Source organism: Falco biarmicus, chromosome 13 (assembly GCF_023638135.1).
Source record: "Falco biarmicus isolate bFalBia1 chromosome 13, bFalBia1.pri, whole genome shotgun sequence".
Taxonomy (NCBI): domain Eukaryota; kingdom Metazoa; phylum Chordata; class Aves; order Falconiformes; family Falconidae; genus Falco; species Falco biarmicus.
In genome coordinates, this window is record NC_079300.1 from 22457027 (window position 1) to 22476141 (window position 19115).

The 19115-nt window shown below is 37.7% G+C and overlaps 1 protein-coding gene across 1 annotated transcript; it reads right to left on the reverse strand.

Annotated features, from left to right (window-relative positions):
• Positions 1 to 1294: 1294 nt before the first annotated feature.
• TRIM42 (tripartite motif containing 42) lies at positions 1295 to 9524 on the reverse strand. The gene is given in 14 exon segments (XM_056358883.1): positions 1295 to 1387; positions 4297 to 4532; positions 5215 to 5548; positions 5551 to 5748; positions 5751 to 5824; positions 5827 to 5912; positions 5914 to 6022; positions 6441 to 6576; positions 7325 to 7578; positions 7581 to 7616; positions 7619 to 7804; positions 7807 to 8019; positions 9057 to 9342; positions 9345 to 9524. Coding segments are annotated over 14 exon segments (2301 nt in total). The 5' UTR covers positions 9405 to 9524.
• Positions 9525 to 19115: the final 9591 nt, after the last annotated feature.

The window sequence follows — 19115 nt, forward strand, 5'->3', positions numbered from 1 at the left end:
TGTTGCCTTTTGTTCGGACTCTTTTTTCACATTAGCCGTCCACAAAGTGCGTAGAATATTACTACCTTGCAGCAACTATGCAAAACTAAACCAGAGCTTCAAAAATGAAAGGTGTAATAGAAAAATTATATATTAATAATTTTTATACCTAAGTTTTATTGTTTGCCTTAAGGCAGAAGGAGGTCCAAGATTTCATGGGAAGTACTCATAATACATGATTTTCCATAAAAGTTTATTCTGTGCTGAAGGTAAGACACAAACATACAAATACACAGAAGGGGTTTAAAAGAGCTAGTAGTGGCCCTGATCCTATTTCCATTCCCATGTAAATGCCCTGCTTGATAGCACTGGGGCAAAGAGAGTTGTAAATATATTTAAATACATAGATATATGTGTGTGTGTGTGCATGTATGTTCAAGCATATATGAAGAGATGCCTATAAGTACATATAAATATATGTGTGTAAAAAACATAGATAGCTAGATATGCATAGCTTGTTGGTGTGGCTGAAGTGAAAGAAAGGAACCGTGCAAGATCACTCCTGCATGGAGAAGGACAGTAGTCATTACTGATGATTATTTCAACACAGTAACTTGCTGTGGATCTAGTAACTCCTGCTCCTTGGATCAGAGCTGCTGTGATTTCTCCTGATTTTACTTGCAGCTACTTTTAACAAATTGGTACTCCAGAACTCACATAGGTGACCTTCACAACAGTCAAGTAAACCTAACCATTACTAAGTGCGTGTGTAAGGAGATAAAATTTTGCCTGCCCACATTCTTGTCCTGCCTGTTGCCAGTGTCCTGTGCTTGCATGCGCATTGTGCTTCAGCTGAGTGAGGCTGAGACCGAAGGTGTGTATGTATAGATGAAATTACCCTGCACTTTAAAAATAAGGAAAGTGTGATATAGGCTCCTGCAGCTCTTTGTGAATTGGTATTGAATGGTCTCATAGGAAACAATAATTGGAATGTTAACTTATAATGCAAATATGTCATTTATTTCCTTTGAAGCTGCCAAGGTCCCTCAAATATAATGTGTTTTATACTATATTTTTATGCATGGCATAGCATTTTTCTTAGGTCTTAGAGCTGCATCTGAAAAAAGAAAAGCTAATGAAAAGGCAGGGTTTTTTAATTATTATTATTCTTTGCCAGAAAGCAGTAATAGTCTGAAGGGCTCACTGTTAGATCTCTGGTTGCTAATTTCAGTGGGAAATGGCATATTGCATAAGAAAGCATACACATTTTAGAATTCTTCAAGGAAAAAAAAAAAAAAAGAATCCCTGGTTTCATTCATCGTCTATTTGAAGTATGCAAAGTACCCTGAATACTCTTCTGACTCTCCCACCTGTCTTCGATTTTCCCATATTCATCTGAGATGACTATCTGCAAGTAAGACATAAGAATGTATTAAAGTATAGAAGAGGTCCATATATTTATTATTTGGGGGATAGGATTTAATTAGTGTCTATTTTCAAAAGAACTTATCACTTACAGATGCATTTTCAAAGCAGTCAAACTGTCTTATCTATGTTAAACTTTGGAAAGTCTAAGTACTTATTTTGGAGGAAAAATAAAAATGGTGCTCTTTAAAAAAAATTACACTGAAAACAAGCAACTGTTTGGTGGCAAACATTACAGTGATTAATACAATATATAGTCATTAGGTTCTGGCAGATGGTCATTTAAGGAAAGAGTTTCAGATATGACCACAGAAATTAGAAGCCCACATCCTATTAAAAGTCATTTTGCATTTGGCTTCCAAGGTAATTTTGAAAAATCTCTTTCCAAAGGTTTAATTGAAAAGAGTATGATGAAATGGTAAATAGTAACAAAACCACCATTTAGAATTATCATTTTTTCTGTGGTTGACAGTTTCAAGAGACAAGTTGAACGCAAAGTCCATGGCCATTTGTGGCAGGTCACTGTGAACAGCTGCACCTCTTCCAAGCACGGTAGTACTGGCAGCAATGGGAGCAAGGATTTCAGAATTTCAACATTTTCCCTTCCTGGTTTTCTAATTGCATCCTTAGTGCTTCTCATTCCTCCTCCCATGGCAAACACAGCTAAATCCTTTTTCTCTGGGGCAACAAATTTTTGCCTACTCTGTTGAAAGTCTCCAAGGAACAGTGAATTTCATCCTTAGAGGATTCTTTGCTACTTGCCTCGTGGCACAGTTTTGCATGGATTGCCAGGGCTGTTTAATACTGCATTTTGGTTGACAAGGCAGCTTTCAGTTTCTGTCATTCATCCAGGATCTTCCACAACCTCAACACATACTCAAAAATATCCCTTACCCAGGGCAATGCAGTGTAATTCCTTCAACTGACTTAAATTAGGATCCAGTTGCCAAAATCATAAACATTGTTTGCCAGTTTAGATGTTTGAGTGTAACCTGCCTTCTTCCTAATTGCTGCTCCAGAATTGCATCTTCCAAGTCTAGTGTCATCTGTCAGCCTTGTGCAGATAGATACCTTTGGGCACTCCCTGAGGCATTAGGAGCCTATACTGAGTCAACTGTCTTGAAATCTTCTCGGGAAAGAGATCATGCCACTGTAGCAGCTTCTGTGATCATGCAAGAAGGATATAGTGGTACTTCATGGTGTTTCACACACTGACAAATGGCTGTGATTCAGATGCAAGCCAACAATCATGCTCTTGGGCTGAGAGAAGTTCCCTCACTCCTAAAATCACAGTGTTCTGTTTTGCTTATGAGAGCTGCATACAGACTTGGGAAACCTGCTTGTACTGTTAAATAACACCCTATGGCTGAATAACCTCTTTTGTGGGACTTGATATTTTGCCATATCAGTGACATGGCGTCAGCTCTAGTCCAAAGAATGAAATAGTAGCTGCTGTCTAACAAAACTTTCTGTCACCTTCCTCCCCTTCATAGTTTGGTGCCTGGGCTCCTTGTGATCTGTCACAGGCATCACAGTTACATTCCCTCACAGACTTGGTAACTGTTAGACATGAATAATGATACTGCTCTGAATAAATCCCCTGCTTAAAAGAAAATATGGCATTGGATTTTAAAAAAAGTTCTTACAAGCTTTCTGTGTAGTGTAACTGGTGAAGTAAAATAGTCTGATATTATGCAAAAGGAACAGAGGTAGTTCTTTTTAAAAAGAAAATTTATAAAAGTCTGTCACATATGCTGTCTCATTTTCATTTGATATGAAACTCTCCTGTAAATTACAGCAGATGTTGAGTTTGTGTTTCTGTGGAATATTGATGTGACTGTGCTCCATGCACAAAGAACAATTTTCAGAAGGAAAATCAATATAGCATTCCAATGCATTAGATAAAAAAACCAAAAAAAACCCAAAAAAACAAAACAAACAAAAAAACCACACACACCAAAAAACCAAAACCTCCTGTGCTCAGTGTTTTAAGTATGGTAAGTGGAGCAGTCCAGGAAGGTGTCATTTGTCATTAAAACTTGTGAAGTGAGTGGGAAGTCTGAATGCTGTTTCAGAGCTGAGACTTTTACTCTCTAAATATGATAAGGGACAAGAAGCCTGGAAAGGGACAGCACTTGATGCAATTGATATAGGAAAAGTCTGTGAAGCGTGGATGGAACCAGAGAATAACACCTACCATTTTTAGGTACTGCAGCTCCTCAATACACCCTTTACTGAAAATTCACTAAGAGGAAGCATGATTTAAGTATGTATTTTTTCAGCAAGGCATGAAAAACTAAAGGTGACTTCAGCAAGAGATTTGGGATGCCTAAAGGGTGTTAAAGTAATTAAATGTCTTCACTTTTGACACCTTTTTGAATACCTTCCTACTCCTTCTAAGTTTTAGCTTTGCAGCACTTTTCTTTCCCTTCTAAAACCACAGTAAAGGAGACTCGTGTCCAAAGGTGTCAAAGAATATTCTTAATTTTCTGTTTATTTCCTCTCTTTTAACGATTGCTGCCTTGTTCTAGCATGAAAGCTTTTGGATCTGACACTTCATACTCCTACTCTGTGTGTTCAGAGGGATTAGTGCAAAGGCAGTCTCAGTTCTAAAGCAATATAAATTATAATGACTTGTCTGATGTAATCCTGACACTGCATCCCTGCTAGAAAAAATGAGAAATAGTCTACATAGTTCAAGCTATTGCAAACTGAGCCAGAAAGAATAACGTATGGAAAAATCCAGTGTAAATTTTAGTATCACTTACCTAGATAAGTGAATAGCAACATTTTATTTAATCAGTCTCCCTCATAAATACATGGGGTAAAAAACAATTGTGGAGGCAAGAAAGTTAAGGCAACTCTATGAAGTATAGGAAGGATCTACAATACCTTACAGATCTTGTTTCCTTCTCCTCAACCACTTGCATTGACAGGATAGACTTTAAAAACATATTCTGTATTTGGATCCAGACTATGTATCTCAAGGTTCTGATACTGGTTTTTGCTTAGCTGGCCAGCTAGTTCTGTCTGGACAATGTTATCGGGACCAATACCAGCAACTTCATCAAACTCTACCTCAAAGAAATCCACAGCTTCTGTGAGACAAGTCCAGTAAATCTGTGAAGGAAAAAAACACTCTGTAGTACAAAATTAAGTACTCTATCTTTGCTCATTTTCATTTTTGCTTTTTTTGCAAGGCCCCTGTTTGGTAGATTTTAATTTTGAAATTCCAATGCAGCTGAAATTCCAATCATAGCATGAAATGTATGTGAGAGATATGCAGTTTGTGGTCTTGGAAAATGCTAAGATACCTCCTGGGAATTTCATAATGCCATCTTCTAACACACTAAAAGTGACAATAATCAGCATTTTGTAACATGCATTTGGGATCTTATGCAAATAGCATCCTGATTTTGTTAGTATCTATGAAATGTATAATGAAAATTATGTGGCTATGATGTCATCATGTTGAAGGTCAAGACCAGGATCAAATTATTTGATCTGTCATACAGATATTTAAATACAAACATGGTACATCCATTTCTTTCTGCATTGGACCCTTCCATGTACCATATTTATATCACATATATAATAATATATTGACTACAGTAGGAATGTGATATGATTCAATTTATGCTTCAGTTTCTCAAAAGGTGAGCTTGAAATACATTGTCTCCTACAAATAGAGTATTTAAATTGATAGTGTAGTTTTATTTACTCGAACTTGTATGGTTTCAGACTCTATAACAGGCTGAAAGTATAATGGTCTCTTGCATATATGTTACAATTTATTAATGTCTTCAGTAGACCTCAAGTAAACAATGGTCTGGTATATAACAGGTCCTGCAACTGGGAGTGGTTCAGTGTCTATAAGTTCTAGACACGAAAAGTTAACAGTCTGATATTTTCTTTCTTTTCTTGGAGTTTCACAAGCTGTATCCTGGTACACACACACGCTTCATTACTCTGTGTAGGATGATGAGGACGTAGAGCTTGGTCTTCTGACGGTGTTTTTAGGCAGTGCACTGAAATCAAACAAGGAATTTAAAGATGAGCTTTGGAACAATATTGCTTGCTTGGATTTGGGAGTACTGGAAACATGCCTTGGAATCATTACCTCTGGGTTAAAAGAACAGAGAATATTTGTTTTGCTTTAGTTTCTGACTGCTTTATTCTGCTAAGGGATGGGACCAATCCCTGTAAAACAGAGAACAGTTCATCAAAGTTGAGTTGAAGTTTTTTTAGGGGATCTCCTCTTAGACGTGGACTAGGTTAGAAAATGGAAGGAACTGCATTTTCTATTTCTTTCACTAAGCAGTGTGCAGATTGCAAAAAAACATAACTTGGCTTTCCCCCTTAGCAGCCTTTTTAGAGTATTGAATAAGGCTATCCATATATGATATCTGACTGGATGTATATTTATGTATTCTGATATTTCTTTTTGTTTTTTAAGTTCTGTGTTTTCAAGCAACTCCATCATCTCCTTTTCTTGTCCATAAAGAACATAATCTTAAGAAACCATTTCGAATCTCCTTTCTTTTGGTGTCCTTATAGGTCTTGAAATGTTTTTTTAACAGATTAACTTGCATTAGATCATGTTTAATTCCTTGGCATACTGTAAAAAAACCAAACAAAACAACAAACACAAAAAATAGGTCAGTAGTTCCAAATTCGTACTAAAATGTAGTGGTTACTAGAGGCATAATGATAGAATTGAGCTTAAAAAAAATTCAGGTTTGGTAGGACATGGGACAAGAATAAGGATTCTACTATTTTTCTCTCATCTCTGCTCCTGGTAAGCCCTGACAGAAGATATTTGTGTGTGTAAAATTTGGAATTTAATTGCCACTTTATTATTATTTCCTTACTTAAATTTATCTCCCCCAAATTGGGTTTGACAATTTTTACTTCATTACATGAAGTAAATCCTGAAGTTTAATTTATTGTAGTTCTCTATTATCTTTGAAAATTCACTATGTCAGTATGAGGTTAAAACGATGGCAGCAAATGTGCCTGCATAGCCCGTGTTATGCCTGTGGCTGCCGATGCATTCCTCCGATGGCCGTTAGGTGAGGGCGTGATTAACTCTTCTGACATGAAAAATTGTGAACTGTGAAGGAACAGAACCAAAAATACCAAAGGCTGATAGTAAATTCCAGTGGCATTCAGCTAACATCAGGAAACAATGTCACATTAGAAAATCCTGCACAAATATTTCATATAACTTTTCTCAAACTTAAGATTTTTTTTTTCAAAATAGAGAATGTAATGCTTCCAGCTGTTTCTCATTTTGCATAGTTCACTTTTACCTCTCTGAATGTTATTTTCCATGCAACTTCATTATGTCCCCAACATTTGTGAATTTATATGCAAAGATCAAAATTAAAAGGAAGTCATAAAATTGTTTTATCTAATCTGTTCAGCCCCTTAGCTGCTATGGATCAAGTCTTAGTTAAAAGGAGTGACATTGCTGTGGTACCTCAGAAAAATGTGACCGCTTTGCCTCTTAGTCAGCAGGGGCATAAACATAAAGCTGACTGAAGAGGGACAATCTGTAACTTGCCTGCAGGGGAAGAAAGAAGCAGTTACTGTTCAAGCATATATTTCTGTTTAAAAAATATTTACTGTTTTATTCTGCAGATGTAATTGGTGTTTACTCCATGCTGGGTCCTGCAGTATGAAATGAAGGTTCCCCTCCCGAGATGGCACATCTCTGTTCCCATCCCACATACATATCCTTCAGTCTCTAATAGCTGAGTCTGGCTCATGATGCTGTAGTTATGGTCTTGTTCCTTTGGGGTTTCTACGGTGGGAAAACCACCTTTCTGACTCTTGTGCTGTGCCGAGAATTAATATAGCTTGTCAACCATATGTTCAAGTTTCTTTCCCGAGGAGGCGTGAGAAGGAGCAGAAATACCCTTTCTAAATTCTCAACTGTATCAAAGCGGGAAGCAGCCTGTCTTGAACACATGACTGCCAGGAGAACACTCTTGTGATCATTGTGCAGTGAGTTCTTGCAGAACCCACAGATCAGTTTGTGGTCATCCAGACAGTGTTCAGAGAGGTTTGACTTGCTGTGCTCTAAGCACTGCCACTCATGATCTTTATGGTGAGTTTTGGTGAAAATATGGTCCTGAGCACCATTCTCACTATGATTTAAATGCAGACATAGTTATAACAATTGATTCTACACGTTCCACATCTTTTGGCTGCCTTCTCTCCCTGCAAGCTTCACAGTAGACAGGTCTTTCACGGTGGTCTAATCTCCTCCTTAGAAAGTCATCTCTGTGCATGTGTTTCTTGACTAGTTTTGCTCCGAGGTAATTCTTCCTCAGCTGAATTTTATTTCTGTATGGGAGGCAATGTGCTTTGCTACACACTGGGCATACAATGATAGAAAGTTTTCACTTATTTCAGCTTTGGTCTTGCTTTTATTTATATACTCACAAATGCAGTGTTTGCGTGGCAGCATAAATGGTTGGAGAAACAATTGCTTACACAGTGGAGAGGCAAGCTGGCCACGGAAAGCACGGCTGGAGACACTCCTTTCTGCTGTAATGACAGACCCATTGTTCCTGGTTCTAAACCTTGACACAACGTCTTTTGACCTAAATAAAATTGGAAAAAAACCCCAACCAAACAACCCCAAGGACTCAAACAAAAATATCTGAATATAATGGCACCATCTAAGACACAAAATTACAACATAAGCAGTTCTGCTTTGCATGCTAACCATCCTTTTACGGTAGTGTTTATTCAAACAATTGGGTTATCACTATCAAGAATCCATTTTTTTTCTTCTCCTTTTTGTAATTATTTCACTATATGTTGAATAGTCTCGCCAACAATAACAATAAACAGTCTTTGTAGGTCTGTCTGAATTTGTTGAGTTATTGCTGGTGGCCAAATGAAAAGAACACGGTTCGGTTGGGTTTGTTACAAAGTGAAATGTATTTTGTCTCTTTTTCTTTGATTATTTTTCAAAATAGAAACAAGAAATAACCAGAGCAGGGAAAACCATTTTGTGCAATTCAAACGAAACCCTTTATTTTGTTTCAGAGGGTATTAAATGCTTTCTTTTATGATAATTTTGGTAATATTTTTAGAGTATTTTCTTTTTAATGAAAACTTAAGACAATAAATGTCAAAATGTTTTTCTTTTGCATTTCCAAGGTGGAATATTTCCTCAAGAAAGTAGCACAACTAAGTGTTTTTCCATTTCCAAAAAAGAATTGAAGACATTTCTGCTTAACATAACATACATTTACACATGATCATCCTAATTTTTAGTCATTTAAGAAATTAATTACCTCTGAATTATTTCTGATTCCTAGAATGAATTAAGTTAATTCTTAGTAGCACCTTTATTACCACTGATTCTTTATATTATTTGCAAAGACTTTCAAATGGCATTTTAAAATTATTCTTATTTTAGTTTAGAAGAGGACTGATTGTCAGGATGTGCTAACCCCTGTTCTCTTCAAATCTTGATAGTCTTAACTTGCCTCTTAGCCTGTGGACATTACCCTTTTGAAAATACAATATAACTTTTATTATACTTCCTTGGATATTTTCCATCACCTTGACATGAGCATCATTATTCAAGATTGACACCCGGTTCTAGGCCTTTATGGTCTGTACAGAGCCCTTAACTCCTGGTGTTCTTGAGTGATGTTCATTGACAGCGTTTCTGCAGCACCCGCTTTCATAATACTGACAAGCTGAATTCCCACCACTGCAGCAACATTTGCAGCCTGGGTCATTTGAACAAAACCAGCAGCACCACCAGCAATTTGCGTGCTCTGTACATGAGTGGTAGTGGTGCTGGCAAGGTTTGTCTTCGTAAGGACAGGGGAAACAGCTGCAGTTCTGCTCACTGATAAACAAAAGGCACCAACACAAGCAGCATTCTTCCTTTCTGCTGTGGCAAGTCAAGTCTAGTAACAGCAGTTTGAGCAGCATGACCAGATCAAACAAGGATGCCATTTTTCATCCATCCTTCTGTCAGATACTTGGAAGAAAGGTCGTTGATCCTTTCACCTTCTTTGCACAATACAGCAGTTGAGGTCTGACTGCTGGGTGAAGGTCTGTGCTGTGGCAATGGGCTTCATTCAGATTGGAAAGTGATGTCATAGTGAGATATTCAAATAAGGGCACAGGCAGAATCTTATGTGTGGGTACCTGATGCAGTGATTACATCATCTCTGCATAATGATAGCTATAATTGCTCTTCCTGAATTCTTTGAAAGCAGTTGCCTTACTTTTCATTAACTGCATGGGGACTTTATACACTTGGATTAGATACCCTAAGGCCACTGTCTCATTAGGATGACACACTTCATAGGCATTTTATTGACTCAGCTGGGTGCTGTAAGCAAACCCCTGAATCAGGCCCTAGCCAGCAACAGTGAGACATTTCTCATCAGGCTTGCATTTAAAACTTGTAAGTGTAACTTACACATGGGAAAGAACCTTACACTTGAAAGGCATCTCGAAGCATATCCTTATAACTGTCTTAATTATTTCAAGCCTTTGTCTGCCAGTGTTTGCACTCTTGAAGAGTGTATGGCATTCATTCCCCCAGAGCCTGAAGAAAAGAACTAGACTTGGATTGTAGTTTTGGTGCTTCTGCTGTTTTGCTGTGGACCTGTCTCTTTTCCCACTGACACCAAGTGTGTTTCTTGCCCTTCCTCAAGCTGGCTGCTCTCCTATAAATGCAATATCAGACATATTTCAGTTATGCTTTAGTGACTTTGTATTAGACACCTTTTTCTTTCATTTATTGATTTATTCCAATATCTATGTAGCATTTTTTTACCTATTTATAAACACAATAATTTTAATTAAAAATGAAATTTCTGTAAAGAATATGTGAGCTTCTCGGTATTGCGTGCTTGCTATAGTGCTTATATGTAAGTGGTTGGACTCGATGCTCTTAAAGGTCTTTTTCTGATGTGAATGATCCTATGATTCTATAATGCTAAAAAAGGAAATCTACCCTCTATGAGTTATCTGCAACTGACATCTGAAACAGCTTATTCTGTTACTTGAAACTGTAAAGGACAGTGATATCTGTATGGCACATATTCAAGAATACTGACTTTAATGCTGGCTTCTGTAACGTAGGTAACTAGTTTTTTCCAAAATTTAGCAACTCAACTTGTGTTAATTGGTGAATTTATTATTAGGAGTTGCTAAGATAGGTCTTGACATAGTTTATGAAACAGCTCTTTTAAGCCTGTTTGCTCAAACACTGTTCTACCAGTGAAATTTTAATTCACTGATCCAGAGCCTTACAGACCATAATGGCTGTGTCATTATATGTAACTATTTACATGACGGGCCATACATAGTAGGTTCTTTGGAATGGTTATAGCCTATTTTGTCAATTGGATTTTCATGCATAAGTATTAGATCTGTGTGCTGAACAGCTTTCCATAGTATAACCTGGGCCTTTAATGGATGTTATTTATTACATTTGTCTTTCCAGTTTAATCAATGGTAATGTTTTTTTTATTATGCACATTTAATTTTGGGATATCGAAAGGCTTGCGAATTTGATCATTAGGAAAAATGTTTCTTATCATGCTAGTCTGCTTTTCTTTTGCAAAACATTCATCAATACACATAGGGTCTTTTGAGGAAGGAAAGTTGGGGGAGTAAGGAAAGAAACGAAAAGTATGTCTTGTGTGTCGCATGATGATACCTGGACACTTTCCCATTTTGACATAATGCAGAGGTTATTAGCAACCTGTGCATACATCATTCTCAGCAACACATTTCTTTTTCTTGGTGTCTCTGTGGATTCTGTCTTTCCACTGACTCTTGGACAACTTTGTCTTTTGCCCCATATAATTTCCAAAATTTATTTCCTGCTACCTTTAGTGCTCCAGTTTTTTGCTTTACCAAAACTACTTTCATCGACAGCCTTATTCCTGTGCTTTTCCCAGTATAAGTGACCCTCTCTGTAACTCCCTGTAGGCATGCAGCCAGTTCTAAGATTGTCCCATTTCATTAATGTGTTTATCCCCTAGCAGATAGTGAAAGATCAGATCAAACTGGATGCCAGAGAAACTGAGTTAGATGCAATAGGTGCAACCAAACTGACGGACTTTCGTGTTTACAAATATCTTCTCCCATGCCTCTGGTGCGGTTTAATCTGATTGTCATTTTCATCATAGCTTTCATGACAGCAGGCTGTGATGTGGCTGATTTCACCTTCAAATAAACTTGCACAATTCAACACCCTGCAAGGTGCTGAGGAAAAAAAAAACAACAAGGGGGGGAGAAAGAAAATCATTGCAGTGAGGACACTGATTCAGTTGAAATTACTTCAAATTAGGTGTTGTCATTTATGCTGTATTTCCACTAGCTGTCAAATAACTCAGTATAGTATTTTCTACTTGGCAATTTATCCTGTTCTGTCTGTTTTGCAAGATAAGCCAATTGTTGTCTCTTTCTTCTTATTTCCCCCTTTTGCTCTACCTCTAGATACCTCACTGCTATTTCTAATACTGATATTTCTAACACAAATTTGAGATTGCACAGTGGTTACTAATATGTAGAAAGAAGCTTAAAGAAAGACCATATGCTGTCAGTGGCTTAACCTTTGACTAGTGTTTGTAGTAACACTACATAATTCATGGATTTATTATTTATAAAAGTGCTTTTTCTTTCCATATTTCCAGGCCATGATGACATGGTTAAATTAGAAAGACAGAAACTAATGAAAATAATTCAGAATTTTTCTCTGTATTCTGTACTCATAACACAACAAAGTAATGCATGACTCCATTGTTCTTTTCTATGTCTGCTAATGGTATCAAAGGTTTCTTTTAGCGTGTTCATTCTGTCAGTTACTATGTAGAAAAACAGCAAAATCTGCTGCTGCCTTTAAGTGCTCCTAGAGGTGTAAGAAAAGTTTGTGAGTCAGGGAGAGAAGCAAGAGGAACTGTTATGCCCTCTAGGGTGGGGAAAGGAATGACCCTTCCTGTAAAATCACGTTGTCAGCAGGATTGACTCTAAAGAATGCAGTAGCTCTTTCAATAAATTGTAGTGATTTAAGAAATTAACTGACTGCATAGAAATGTTTGGTCTCGGGGATAAAGTTTTGGATGAAATGTGAGAAGCCTGACACTGTACAGCCCCAAAATGATGCATTCACAATTGAGAGCTGTTTGGGACAGCATTATTTCTGACTAGCTGTGGCTTGTCCACAACTTGCAAGAGAAGGGAAAAAACATCACCGTCTTTTCTCCATAAGAAAAATCTCAGTTTCTAAAGCTTTCTCTTTGTTTTCACCATCATTTTAAAACAGATTAGAGGGCAATTTCCCAGTGATGGGAATGCCTAGGAAATAGTGGGGTTTACGGTTATTAACTTTTTCTCATTTTCATGATCTTCATTGTTACTCCTTCGTTTAACCCTTCACCTGTACCCAGATGGCTGCCCTTAAGTTTCAAACAGCAGAAATATTTTGATGGCTTCTACTGAAAAAAAACCCAGAGTTGATATACAAGTGTCCACAACTGCTCTCCAACTCTTCTGAGTAGGAAGTTTGAGATGGCTTAGCTGCTGTGGAGGGCACGCTGGAGACAGCAGCCAGACCAGAGCAGGGATGATGGTTTGCTAGTGAGATTAGCAGCTGGTAAACATTAAGCAACAAACACAGGGTAAACCTTAAGGCTTCTTCATTGCTTTTAAGCTGTGTAAGAAGTGTATCATGCTGAGCTCCATATGCCTTTACCCATGGATAAATAAATGGAGGGAAAATGATAATAAATTTTCTTTTATCACTTTTTGCTTATAGATACAAGAAAGTATGGTCTGATTTATTTGCGTAGTCACTCCATTGACTAGGTAATACTGGTATATATTTTATAGTCATTCAAACTCTCTAACTTCAGAAGTATTTCTAAATACTATACACTATAAAAATTGGAGCTGTTATGATTGACTAGGAATGAAAAATGTTGCATTTGGAGGGGTATATTGTTTGAGCCAGAGAGAAAACTAATAGTAGACAATGCCAAATAGTAACACAATTAGTACTAGAAATATATAGCTAAGAACTGTCTAGCATAGAGAGGGAAAAAAAAAAAAAAAAGAGAAAGCTATATCACACTTACATAAGCCTGATATTGTCAAAGTGTCAGGGCCTGAAAAAATTCACCCAAGGAACATAGAGAAATATCTGAAATATTCACAGTGGTTTTAGGAGTTCGTTTTTGAAAACACATGAAAGATGTTGGAAAAGGTACTGGACTAGATGAAATTTAAGATTATGTAATTTAGAAGAAAATCTAAGAAATCTCATTTTGGATGAGATGCATTTCCCACAGAAGAAGTGTTTTCTAGTGTTTGCATGCCAAAGAAATCACAGCATTTCATGCCCCTTTGCACATCTCTCCAAGGCATTAAGTGAGTTGATTCAAAATGCTTTAAAGGACCTATTTGTCATAGATATTAGAGAAATGGAAACAGCATACTACTACTATGGGTCTGCATGCATGGTCTTTCACAACCTATTTCTTATTCCTGTTATGTGAAGCCTTGTCTTATGAATTACTGTCACAATGCAAGACCTGTCATTTTTTGGAACAAATAAAAGTCTCGGCATTTTACAGAATGATTTGAAATACTAAGTATGCATTATCTGTCTTGGCTGATTCCACTCCAGCCTTCACGTGCTTTGTCCTTGTCCTGGTGGCCACACACATTTCCTCTGCCTGATGTGTTTGGTTCACTCTCAGTTCCCCTCGCACTCCCTGTCTGGATGCTTTTTCTTTGGGCTCTGACTTGTTGAGCTTGCTTGTTCCCAGAGTAAGGGTGTTCATCTCTTTAAGGTGAGGTGTATCTGTGCTGCTGCTGAGACTACAGAGAAGAAAGTCAAATGTTTTAGCTTGAGCACTTCAGGTAAAGAAGTGTTAGAACAAATGTAGCAGCTGCAAACCAACACATTTAAAATTTAAGGCCATACTACATTGAAAGGTGCTGGACTGCATGTTAAACACTGTCTGCGGTTACAAACCAGCCAAACTTTGAGTTTAACAAAAAAAAGAATCTTTTTCTACTACTAAGTTGTAAATTAATAGTACCAAGCTTGTTAATACCCACTCTTTGTTGTGATCGGTAGTGATTAGATGAGTTGGTGGTTAGGCACTTGCCCTCCGGGCTGTTCCGTTGGTGTATCTGCTTTCCTGACCATAGGACCTAGCTTCAGCCCTACTTTTTAGTCTGTTTTTAATTCTTGTGTTGGTTCTCTGCAGGACATCCCAAGTCCTCACCTGATTAGCCTGGCTCTAAGCAGTACTAACTTATTAGGAGATCCAGCTGAGCAGAGAAATATGTATTAATAACTTGGCTCTGCTTAAAAGGAAAAAATGGGGAAAAAAATTCACTCTATCACTTACACTGCCTAGGGGAAGAGGGGGAAATACAAATGAAGTGGGCGGAGGTGAGAGAAAAGGCTTTATGGATTTAGGCAGTGGATAGCGCAGAATTAAAGCTGTGGTAAGCAGAAGTTCCCTGCAATCAGGGAAGGAGTGAAGTTTCTCCTTCACCCCAGAAGTTTCTTCTTCTCACCAGCTGAGAAGGTTTATAATATATGTAAAAGAAAAATAAAATCAGCGCTTTTTAGAAGAACCTTGAAAAAAGGGCTCCCGGCAAGGAAAACAAGTGTAAACACTCCGTCTTTGATTGAAATCTGGAGGCTGGGCTGGCCGCTTATACCCCCCTGCAGGGTGGATGCGGAGTATGCCTGCCTGCACTGCAGAGGGGAAAGCTGCTCCAGCAAAGATGCTTGCCGTGTGTCTAAGCTTGCACTTGAATTAGCGTTGGAATGTTTGTGTCATGGACTGTTAACTTTCAGTTATACTTTCAGGTTTTGCAACTGAAATTGCAAATTATATTTTCAGTTGTACTTTCAGGTTTTGCGACTCTCTGCTTTTTACTCTTCTTTATGCCCCTGTGCTTGCTGTATGCTTATCACTTGTGGTGGGCTGACACTGGCTGGACGCCAGGTGCCCACCAAGCTGCTGTGTCACTCCCCTCCTCAGCTCTCACACAGTCTCACTCCTTTCTCTGGCTGCTGCCCCCCAAAGTTTTTTTTCCCCCCCTTTCTTAAATACATTATCCCAGAGGTGCTCCCACTGTCTCTGATTGCCTTGGCTAGATGCAGGTCCATCTTGGAGCCAGCTGGCCTTGGCTCTATCAGACACAGGGGAAGCTTCTAGCAACTTCTCACAGAAGCCACCCCTGTAGCCCCCACTGCTACCAAAACGTTGCCACACAAACCCAGTATACCTCTTCCATGAGAATATCAGAGAAATGGTTATGTAGTTGCACGAGTCTCATCTCTACTATTTTTTTTTTATCAGTAGTAAGGTTAAGGATGCACAATTCTGATGAATAGTATTTCCCACTGGAAACCCCACTTCTTATAGCATGAGACTGTTCTTTATGCTGTTTCTTCTGTTCCCAATTTAAGTTTTGGGTATTTCTCTGTCTGGTGTTTTGGAAATGCATGGGATTCTCTTTACGTGTCTTATGTCCTACTTTACATAACGCAACAGGAGAGGTTTCCTATTTTTGATGTTTTTTCATTCACTTACTTAACAGAGATTTAGAGACTGAATGTCTCTGCCTAAATGCTCAGGTTGCTATACCAACTATTTAAATTATTTTTTCCCTAAAGTACTTTTATTATTGTATTACAGTAGGGGACCTAAATGCATCAGTGCTGTTGTAAGTGAAAAATGATGCAGCATTTACAATCGTTGGGCTTACAGTTGGAGGTGATTATAATGGAATTAACTTAATTTGCTGTTTCATTGTTGGCTGCAGAAAATACTCTGTAATTACAAGCTAGTGTGCTCCATATCTGCCTCTATACCTGATCCACAGACATTGTGTACTTTTCTGTTTGGTGCTGGTTGCTGTTGATTCTTGGCTATTTTAGTCTGTACCTCCTTCAGATAGAAGGATAATATTCATGCTGTAGCAAGGTAGTTTAACATCATGAAATAAAATCTTCACCTGTTGGCACATTCTAGGGACTATTATATCAGAGCAAAATGATACTATGACATAGCAGTGCTCACCAGATTTATCGGCTGGGATGGGAGCTAAAAGCTGAACTTTATCTCTGGGAAAATACTCAGAAGCATATACCAAAAAAATGAGCATTTTTCTGAAAGACATTTTACTAAATGTGCCCACACTATTTGGTGTAAATAAATGTAGTAAACTTTCCATTTAAGAAACTTCATAGAATGAATCCTCTTTTCTTCAAATTAATTTATAAGAATTTACTGAAAGGCTTGCATGGTGAACTTCAGCAGTGTGTACTGTATCTACAAGCAGTTCACTCGCAGCAGGCGCTACTTGTGGGAATACATGATGAGTCGCTTAAGTCATAGCTTCCCCCCCAACCTGCCCCCACCATCTCTGTCTGAATGATAAAACTTTCCAAGCAGGAAAATGAGTTTGCAACTTTCTAAATAAATGAAAGTGATCAGTAAGCATACAGTCTGGCTTACACAGGAATCTGTTCTGATACAAAAGGAGGTATTTGTAAAAATAGCAGGTAAACAACAAATGCTATAGTGAATGATAACAACAGTATGTAAAAGAAATTTACATTTGGCTCTGCATTTGGTTCTTGCATTTGAAAAACCATTATGACAGTTTTCCTGATTGCCATCATTTCACTGAAATAGCAATGCTGAAAGATATGGCTTCTTAAATGTGTTGACTTATTAAGATGATGGCAATGGGTTGAATTTGGGTTTCATTTGATCTCAGTACTGTCTACAACATTTTACTATGAAAAAAGTCTCCTCCAAAGCATGATTATGACACTGAGATGGAAGAACTGACAGAGGAAAACATATAATAGGATGAAATCTTTTTTTAGGTTAAAAATAACTGTATCAAACAGTGAGATAGATTAAGCTGTTATAAAGCTTCAGGAGTAGAAATAACAGTGTACAGCTGAGGCATTTTGAAAAAGCATACTGTAATAACAGCTGGATTATAAATGAACAAAATATTAAAACAGTCGTCAATGATTCCTATATCCTCTTACGGTTAGTTGCTTAGTAGTTCATGGTGAGCAATGGAAAAACAAACTGGAGTTTGATCTATAGCCCTCAGTAAGTAACTTAAACTTGCTGTGCTATAGATTTGATGCATAACTTTCTTTTAGGATACTGGTTGCAAGACAATCAAGATTCATAGGCTTAAGAAGTTTATATACATGCAAAGGACTAATTCAGTAAATTAAGTCATAGGATTTCCTTATGCTGAATCCTACCATCTCATCCCCCCCCCCCCCCCCCCGCTAAACAATAAATACTGGGAGCTGCTTCACTTATTTAAGATGTTAGGCACTGAGCTCACCTCCTGAGATGCACGTGTTGTTTTCCAGGGCTTCCCCACAGGAGGTTGCAGTGCTTTCAATGGCGCTGGATCAACCCACAGCAGAATACTGATAGTGCAGTGTGGGGTGCTTTGCTTGAACTAGTAGATTGAAAATTTATGGTGTCAGAAAAGTAGGTCTTTGTACATTGACTGTGTGTATATTGGCTATTGCTTGGCTAGCTTGATGTTTTCCTTTTTTTAATTAACAATCAGTCTTGTAGAAGGCTGCATCTGATTATTTTGTTGTTGGTAATGGAAATGTGGCTCAATATTCTACTGCAGTGTTTTATAGCTTTACTTTAGAGTCTTGAAGTGTCATACAAAATTACGTGGCTTCATATGTTTTGTTCCCTGTAACCTTTCAATATTTCTACATAATCTCATCATTAAATAAGAAAAAAACCCCACATACATAGGTTTGGGCCCAAGCTGGGTTTTATGACCTTAAAGGTCTTTTCCAACCTAAATGATTCTATGATTCCATGATTTGAAAAATTAAGTCACTTCATATGCAGACCTGATACAAAACTGGGTATTCAGATCTTTTGAGTAAGATGCAAACAGTAGAGTGCGTTTTGTTAGTTTGTTTCATCCCTACCACAGTTAGTTCTAGTCGGTATTCTGTTTTTTCAGCTGGATTTTTTTCCTCCCTGGTCTGTGAGCACTATAGCATGTACACTGGAAATCTTTACTACTTTAAAATTATCCTGGTTTATTGCACTAATTTTATTTTATTGATGTCCTCCCTATCTTTCCTTGTATAACTTTACTTTTATTAGGGTACAAGGCTCTTGCTTTTGAGGGGAATAAAAGTTGTACCTAATGGAAATAAATTCTTTATTAGTTATAACTGAGTTCCTGCAAACTCCCCAGGGAGTGAAAGGAACACCAAAGATACTCTTTTTGTTCAAGGAGATGAACACAGTTTTGGCATTAAAGCTGGTAAAATTGTGAGCCCTTTTTGCATAGCGTGTAAGCCTGGATATTGTCAAGAAGATACTTCTTTCCATGTTAGGGGAGTGCTTGATCTGCTGTACACAAGCAACGGTGAGAAAACATGGTGTTGAACAAGGCAAGTTACTGCCCCAGAGTTACAATTTGTGTGGTACTAAAGCTTTACTAATTAGCAGATGTCAGATCAGGGTTTCATCTTAATTCTCATTTGTTAGTGTGTATTTATCCCTATAAAGGAATTAAAATAATTCTTCCTTTGTCCTAACCAGACTTACTTGTATTAAAATTATCTCAATGCAGTATCTTGAGCTTTTTGAAGGAAAGGGTTGCCT